Consider the following 9218-nt stretch of genomic DNA (forward strand, 5'->3'; position numbering starts at 1 on the left):
AAAATGTACGCCAGGTCCTAGGTAGCAATAAAATAATTCCTGTTTTATAACAACAGTAATGCAAGACAAATCAGGAGAGCAATAAAAAGGGGTTTTAACCAATGGAAAACACGTTATGGTTCTTCCCTCAGCTTTCGTCAGGATTCGACCAAGCTCAAAATATATTCCATTTGACTGCACCTCAGAATTAGATCCCAGGTGTTTAAATATGTGTTTACTGGCTTAGCTCAGAAATCCCCTTAATGATGTCACTGGAGAAGCTGTGAAACTGGAGATCTGGGAAAGTACCCAGGAGAAAGGCTGATGGTGGCTGCAAAGCAATAATGTCAAACTTTGGAGTACATGTTGGAAACGAATGCATTGTCGCAAAGTTTTTCAAATCAAAAACTGTGACTGTTTACAGGGGGTTGAATGAAAAATAATAATAATTCCCCCATGACTGGACGGAAACATTTTCATGAAATAAACACAGCATTAATACGTTGAAGATGCCCTATATTTACATATACCATATTTTACACCAGAAAACTGTATATATATGTATATGTATATATATATATATATATATACACATATATACCAGCCATGCACAACCTTTGTAAAGCTCTTTGTCAATATTCCACAATCATATACCAATGTGCTAACTTTCCTTGCTGGCTGTTTAGTGAGGTCCATTAAGATCTTCTTTTAGGTAGGATTCACCTTTGTGTATTTTTCATTAAGTTGTTTTCTTACAATAAAAGAAAAGGCATCTTGTGTTAGATGTGCATCAAATATTGTCATGATGTATTCATATTCAATACAATGCATAGCATTCTGCTTTGTAAACATACTCCATGTCAGCATACATTTTGTTGTGTTTCCATAGATTTCAATAGAAAATGAGTCAGGAAAAACAGATAGGTATAAATCTAGTGAAGAAAAAGGGCTTGACTTTATGGTAAATGATGATAGGGTGATAAGACTCCTAATGTTTTTTAGTATGCATGTGTAATACCTGTTCTGTAGAAAATATCTCAACATGTTAGAAAGCAATTGTCCCTAAACACTTCATTAACATCCTTATCGGTCCTATAAGTCATCCCTGGGCATCCACATTTGTCAGATACTTGGTTCACATGTTCTTTCCTTGATATATTTTTATCTTTTCATTTAGTGACATGCACTACAACCATTAACACAGTTATCACTATGAATATCTTCTACACATCAGTAAATTGTGAGTGCAGCAAAATCCTCTGTAGGAAATAAATCATAATATATGTAGGTTGCCTAAATTGATGTAAGGAGGCTCTAGCAGAAGATTCCAGCAAAGAAATAGCAAAACAGCTATTCACTGTAATGCAGGGATGCCCACACATTTTTGACTTGTAAGCTACTTGACCAAGTCAAAATGATCTACCAGCAACGGTATTTGGACTTAATAACTCCTGTGCGCAGTAGAGTTTATTTTGAAAGGCAGGGCTCCGCGATCCACCGGTAGATCGGGATTCATGTGTTGGGCACCCCTGCTCAAATGAGATGACGCCATTACAAATGACAGTGGAAAACCTATACACGGGGCTTGATTCATTAAAGGTCCCCAAGACTGGAGAAGATAGACTACCAAGGGTGAACCCGGGTAATCCAGCAAAGGGAGAATAGGTTTCTTAAAATCAATTTCTATTGTTTGGCAAATGTTTTTCAATCCTGGATCCATAGATCTTTTCCATGTTTGCTGAATCACCCACATTCACCCATGATAGTCTATCTTCTCCAGCTTCAATAAGTCAAGCTCAATATGTCAGTACGTGTCTGATATCTATGCTGCCATCTATTAATAGGATATAAAAGTGGGACAGTTTTTTTTTTTTTCATTCAACACTTGTACCCAAGTTTGTTAATAATAGCTAAATTGGGTTGCCTTTGTTAAAGAATTACCAGGTAGTAAAAGGTCTCTATTTATAAAACAGGAAATCTGACATTTCATCATAGGAATCTTTCACGTCCATGTGTTTCAATGGCAGTAAATGATTTCCACGGAAATGTTTGGGTGAATGTCAGATTCCCTGTTTTAAAAATAGAGCCCAAAGTAAAAAAAAAAAAAAATGATACATCTTTGACACTGAACAAGATTTACAATTACAAACCAGGACTTCACAATCTACACAATCATCTTGTGTAAGACAACATTAACTGGCATTAACCACATTGATGCTTTGCATGAATCCAAGCAGTTGCGATATGTTGCGGTCTCTAATGATCAATTTAACCCTTTTACTTCATTTATCAAAAACAAACAGTAAGAATAATGAAGGTGATGCCCATACTGACCTATTAGATTGCAGCTGTTGCTTTCCTAATGTACAGAAATGTAAACACTGCTATAGTAGCATATACGGCTGCTACTGGGGCCTATGGGAAATGAGGGGCACCTTTACGACTTGGACTCACATCTGCTACAACCTGCATGATATTTACATTGACCTTTTCTGCATTCTCCTTATCCCTCCAATAACTAAATTCAGAGAAAATGAGAATTTTAATAACTAGTCAAGTTAAAAAATTACTACAATCACCTAAATGGGGAGAATATAGACCAGTCTTATTGCCTAGATTTTCATAAATACGGATGAATGTCTTTTACCAAATACATAAATGCCTGGCACTTCCATAGCAAATCAGAAATTTAATTCTTATGCCTAGTTTCTCAGCATTTAAACGCCCCAAAAAAACTATTTTTTGAGTAAATTCCCCATTCTGGATAACATTCCAGCACACATGAAAAGAGTTTTGGGATGTCACATTCTTGGATGCCAATGAGGACCAAGCAGGCAGCATTTGGGTAACTTAAACGCTGAGAGAAATGCTTCCATATGCACCTGAACCGTTTGATCGGAGATATTGGAGGTGTTTATGGGTGTCTTGACTTGTTTTTACCCTTTTCTATTGCACACAAAAGGAAAATGGTCAGGTTTAAAACACGATCAATGCTTGAATATCCTCTGGACAAAGACATGCAAGTGTTAGATGTGCTTTTCCATGTGTTAAAGGCTTAACTGGGCAGCACTTTGGCTCCAAAAAATGCAGATTTAACAATCAAAAAAAGCTTCAAGATTTAGCTTTTCTTTGTAAAACAATGTAGGTGCAATAAATATAACAAGATCAGGTACAGAATATTAAAGAACTCCCCCAGCAGACTCATCATGGAAAAAACTACAACACAGTCTACTGATTTCAACAAACAATCTGACCTTAGTAAGACTGAGTGGGAGTTGTATTATAAAATTATCGCTCTCTCAAAAAAGAAAGTTATTTCTGGAAACTAAACGCGATAATTGGTGGTTATTTATGAAAACTCCCACTATGTGGCATACATATCAATGACATGTTTCAAAGTTTTACTACAAAGAGTTACTACAAGAGTTTTGTAGAACAGTGCTGTGCTGTTATGGTGAAATAACAAAGGTCGGTGTGGCTGTGCAATCATAGAAGCAATGCTGCTCCACAGTAACGTGGAACGGATGGAGCCACTGCAAATGTGTTTTTAGTTTGCTTTAAGTATTGAAGGGTTGGATCTACTGGGCCTAATTTATTAAAGCTATTCAAGTCTGGAGAGGATACACTTTCATCAGTGAAGCTGATGAAATTGAAGCCTGGGTTCTTACTCAAACAAAAAAATGCCCTTCATTTTTTGCCTGTTCTACAGTCATGTGTACATATCTTCTTAGTGGCCGCAATGTCCTGGGCCACAAGAAGATTGTAGCAGAGAACTAGCAGCATGGTGGCTCAGATGTACTGTAAGTACCTTTGCAGTACTAGGTCCCAGGTTCGAATCTCAACCTGCATGGAGTTTGCAGGTTCTCTCTGTGTCTGCGTGGGTTTCCTCTGGGTACTCTGGTTTCCTCCCACATCCCAAAAACATGCAGTTAGTTTAATTGGCAACCCCCCAAAATTGACCTTAGACTGTATTAAAGACATATGACTGAGGTATGGGCATTAGATTGTGAGTTCCTTTGAAGGACAGCTAGTGACATGACTATGTACAACGCTGTGTAAAATGATGGCGCTATATAAAAGCAAATGGAAAAAAAGGAAATAACACAGAAGATATGATGCAGTCTGACATTAGCACAAAGACTTTTGCTTTTATTTGCCCTCACTGTAATATAACATCATCCAAAGCTGATCCTGTCAGTAAGTTTTTATATATCCACTTTTTACAATAGGATGGTATAGGCTGCGTGCACAAATCAAAATATTGTCACCCGAGAAGAACAGCTGTTAGTCTTGGGTGAAAATCTTATATATATACAGTAATCCCCTGACCTCGTTCATCCTCAGTGGTAAACGACTGATTGGGAATGAGCACTGTTCACTCCTTTGGAGGAGCGCATAGGGGGTGCCGCTTGCTCATGCTCTCCGTAAAAACAGAACAATGATGTGAACAGTCCTTGTCCGTCCATCTGTCACTGAAGGGGATGATCACGAAAAGATTGTTTCCAGCGACAATAGGCACACAGTCTTAGATGGATAAAGGAATAATAAATAGAATTTTGTAAAAGGAAATCTAATCAAAGCCCAGCTTGTACAGTTGTAGCAACACTTAAAAAAAAAAAATTTAGAACATATAAATAAAAGCTGAACATCATGAGCCCAAAATCATATGTTCTTTCTAACCCTGTACCTTTCATGTTGGCTAGACAAGTGGAAAAAAACAAAGCTGCGATCAACAGGTAAAATAATTGTTTTGGGGTAAAACAAAAAACGCTCTGTTATGCTATTGCCAGACTGTGTCATATGTTATATTTTTCTTATGCACATAGTTTCAGTTTTCTAGAACTCAGATTCAAAAAATGTCAAACTCACATATCAGCCAGAAATTTTTAGTAAAGTTAAATAGGACATCCTCATGCCGCTAAATTGAAACTTCATATATAAACATGACAGACAATAACTAATTTACTGAATTGGATCAATACAAACCACTGAAGTTGCTGAAATGCAATACAGGAGAAAAGTGAAACACGTAATAGAGTAGATATACTAATATTATGCCTATTATATTTACTTTCTCCTCCATTTTAGACCAGCACTAACATAGCCATAGAGAGTACAAGAAAAGAATAATATTACTGATCTTTTTATCCTACTAATAAAATACTACGAACTGGTAATATGAAAACATGGTTTATTTTCTGTCTACATGTTATACAACATTTAGAAGACATAAAAGTAAAACAAAAACTAGCCCATCTATTGTTCATTGCATCATTTTGGTAGAAGGAAGCAGTGCATACAAGCACCAGTTACGGATTAGAATCCAGTTCTCACACAAAAAGTAGAGTGATGTTTTTTGTATCTAATCCTAAATGTGAATCTTTTGGGCTGCAGATATTTACTAGATGTACTAAAGTACTCTGTACTGAGCCATGTGGCATTAAAAAAGCCTTCATACAGCTACAATACAGACATTTAACACTAGAATAATAATATCAATAGCAATTATAGTATAGGAAAATACAGTCAGAAATTAGTGAGCTGGCATAGTTGACTCCCTTCTGAAAATGATTTACCTGGCTGTCTCTGGTTTCAATACTGCACACTGTGAGTTTCCCACAATGTGCATTAGAAGCTGCAGCAGATTAAAATGAGCTCTCCACATTTCATAATTGATGCACAGTATCACTGAGGAGCACATTTGACACAATAAAGACATCACATTTATTAAAACAAAAAAAAAAATTTTACAAAATCATTAGCATGTTGATGAGCAGATAAATGATGAACAAGTGAAGACCCAAAATTAGTATTTAACACATTAAGGGCCCTATTTATAAAACAAGGACAGACATTCCCTCAAACATTCCCTATTGGAGTATGATAAAGGTCCCTGTGTTTCAATGGCAGTAAATGATTCTCCAACAGGCAATGTCAGATTCCCTGCTTTATAAAAAAAAAGAGCCCTAAGAGTCAGTTATACCAAATGTAGAACAAACATGGTATAGTCATTGGGTCAACAAAGAAGGCTAAGACGTTTTTAGGAGTAGAGGTCAGCAGTGATGACCTACATGCTACCCAAGAAATCTCTTAAGGGAACTTAGGGGAATTCAAAAGGGAAATTATTGGGAGTTCCAAGGTTGTCATTCTATTCCTTACATTAATGCAATGAGGTTTTGTACATGCTTGACAGTGAAAAAGTTGTAAAGGAAGAATGACAGCCCTTGAGCTGGTTGCAAAAAAAAAAAACAGGAAACAGGAGATATCGAAGGCTTTATTAAATACTGTAATACAAAAGGACACATAAACATGTGTCTAAAAACATGCAGTTAGGTTGACAAAAAACTGACATGAGACTGTAATAAAGACATATGACTATGGTAGGGACATTAGATTGTGAGCCCCTTTGAGGGACAGCTAGTGACATGACTATGGACATTGCACAGCGCTGCATATTATGTTGGCACTATATCTTTTATATATATAAAGATATATATATATATATATATATATATATATATATATATATATATATATATATAAACTTCAAAGAGCATTAATGTGCAGTATCAATATAGGATTGCAGTTTTGACCACTGTTCTGCATGTTGCACATATCACACTGTTACCTTTTCCAATAAGTCAATATAAGTTGGTGCAGAACAATATAAATGCATTTACTCACCTAACGGGTCATGTGAAAGAATACAATTCGAACCTAGGAAGAACACAAAGAAAAACATTTACAGTCTACATAGTGATCAAACAAGTCTCATAAAAATAACAGATTTGTTATCGATCAGTTGGATTACAATAAACACAAGAGAACAGGTTGCTCCTGACATTCTACCTTCGATTTATGAATCTGCAACTATATGGGTTCAGGGATAGCGCGTGTTTGTTTTAGTGGTAGAAGACGTCTTTAATCTCTGATGCCAGTTTTTTTGTTTGTTTTTTTTTACCATTTTTATTTCCAACCTCCATCCAAGTGCAGCCTACCAGTTTCATGTTTATCCCACAATCTAGCACTTGCAAACCACTTTTCCATTTATTCCTTTTGGGGAGCCATACTTATGATGGCAGCTTTCTCATTAGAATAAATGAGCCATGGCATTCATATGAGGACAGAGGAAAGGTCTCAAGAGTTGGCGTTAGAGGACTATATGCAAAGTTTACATTGATGGGCCACACCAAAACTGACCAAGCACCTAATGCTAAATCTTATTTTAGAACTCCAGTCTCTTGTTTAGTTAGATTGGAAGTATTGGAGAATTCCTCATTAGGTCAAAACTTGGAGTCATTCTTTAGAATCACATCTTGTTTGGGTTATATGTATCCTTTTGGAGGGGTCTTCAGGATCTAATGCTGGTGCCAGTGTCCTATCTTTTTATTTTATGCGGTCCAATACATTTGGTGAGTGTGTCTAGATTTGGATATTGAAGATGGATTGACACTGCTGGATAATTAATCCACCACAAGAAATATTTTAAGTAAAATCTTGTTTGTGGAATATTGGACAGTCTCTGTGTTTTTTACATTCTATTTATATTTAGGAAGGAATTGTTATGTTTTTAGTATATTACATCGCAAAGAAGGATTATTTATTTATAATATTTTGTGGTATTTTTGTAATAGCACTACTTTTTATTACATTCAGAGGATTATATTATTTATTTTATGAATATTTAATTTATTATATTCTTGGGACCATCGGACCAGGCCACACAATGAATATAATTGAACAACGAGCTAGGTAGGTATGAAACCAAATGGGCAGCATGGGGTTCATTAGAGAATAACTTTTAAAAAAAAATACAGCTGACCTTCAGGCCCCATTCAGAGACCTGCATGTGTGTTACAGTATTTGCAGGTTCCTAAAGTTTATAAAGGTGCATTTCACCCGCTGTTTTACTTGCTACTCCTCAGCAGCCATCTTTTTCTAAGAAGTGTGTGGTACACGGCAGGTATCCAGGGGAGAAGCTTGTTACTAGGGCCTGGCACTGCATGACAACGCATTATTGACTCCCTATGCATGTGTTTTCATGTGTTGGTTTAGACTACTTTGGGCCTTCAAATGTATTAAAATGAAAAAAAAAAGCAAAAAGAGACACAAGCTATTTTTATTGACACTGCAACCAGAGCTGCCATCAGAACTGCCCTCATTTTACAAGTCTAAAAGTTCCAGCATTGTAAAAGTCAAACTCTTTTGATCAGGGCCCAGTACAGAAGTACCCCTGTTGATGGCAACCCTGGCTGCAGTATACAAATGTGTATATTCTTTGTATTTACTAATCTTTTCCTTATAATATACACAATAAAATACATAATTGTGAAAAGGACATCAAAATAAATCTATCAGGTGCCTGCACATAAAATATGTCAATCATTCTAGAAATAGGAAAACATTGAAATCAGGACCAATGTAGCACCTTTGTTTTAACACTTTCTACAATGGTGCCCCATTTTTATTAAAGGGCAGGAAGTGAGGAGAAATCTCCCCAGCTATGCCAAAATGAATGACAAAAATAAAAGTCTGACAAATCTTCTAATCCTCCTTCATTCTACGCTAAACTGTAACAAAGAGGTTTTGGATTTAGCTATACATAAAGGCTCTAGTCTTCTCATTTTCCTATGTTTATGATATGGCAGAAAACATCTTTTTAGTTGTAAGATTTGTATCAGACCAGGGAACAGGGACATTACTGGAGTAATAAATGTATTCTTCTACCTCCTAGGTACTCCTTATCCCCACATACCGGAGGCCTCTATCTGCATGGAGTTAATGTTTGCTTTTTATGAACTTCCTCCCCAAACCTAGAGACATTATGGTCAGCTGTCTGCTCACGGCGTTCTTACCAACAGATTTTATGAAATTCTCCAAACTGAGTCAGAAGATTTGCATTTCTAGGGATTGGTATGCTCTGAGTCATTGTAGGAGACCCAATTTAGTCAGTAAGAGCTGGAGATGCTAGCGTACATACATTGTTAGAAGTCTCTAAACAATGCTCTGATGATACAAAAAAAAACAAACAAAAAAAAAAAAAAACAAATATATACAGGTAGTCCCCATGTTACATACGAGATAGGGACTATAGGTTTGTCCTTAAGTTGAATTTGTATGTAAGTGGGAACAGGTACATTATTTTATTAAATGCAATTGGGACAGATCTCAAAATATTATTAGGCAGCTTGGTGTAAGTTACTGTATAAAATCCTCACTGTGAGCTAATCACAAGCAAA

The 9218-nt window shown here is 36.2% G+C and overlaps 1 protein-coding gene across 1 annotated transcript in view; it reads right to left on the reverse strand.

The window, feature by feature from the left end:
- The window catches only part of RELB (RELB proto-oncogene, NF-kB subunit), a 32855-nt gene that overhangs the window by 18019 nt on the left and 5618 nt on the right, over positions 1–9218 (reverse strand). The window contains exon 2 of the mRNA XM_072431781.1: positions 6664–6696. Coding sequence (XP_072287882.1) covers positions 6664–6696 — 33 coding nt within the window. The remainder of the gene's footprint in view (positions 1–6663; positions 6697–9218) is intronic.

The sequence above is a fragment of the Pyxicephalus adspersus genome, chromosome Z (assembly GCF_032062135.1).
Source record: "Pyxicephalus adspersus chromosome Z, UCB_Pads_2.0, whole genome shotgun sequence".
Classification (NCBI taxonomy): domain Eukaryota; kingdom Metazoa; phylum Chordata; class Amphibia; order Anura; family Pyxicephalidae; genus Pyxicephalus; species Pyxicephalus adspersus.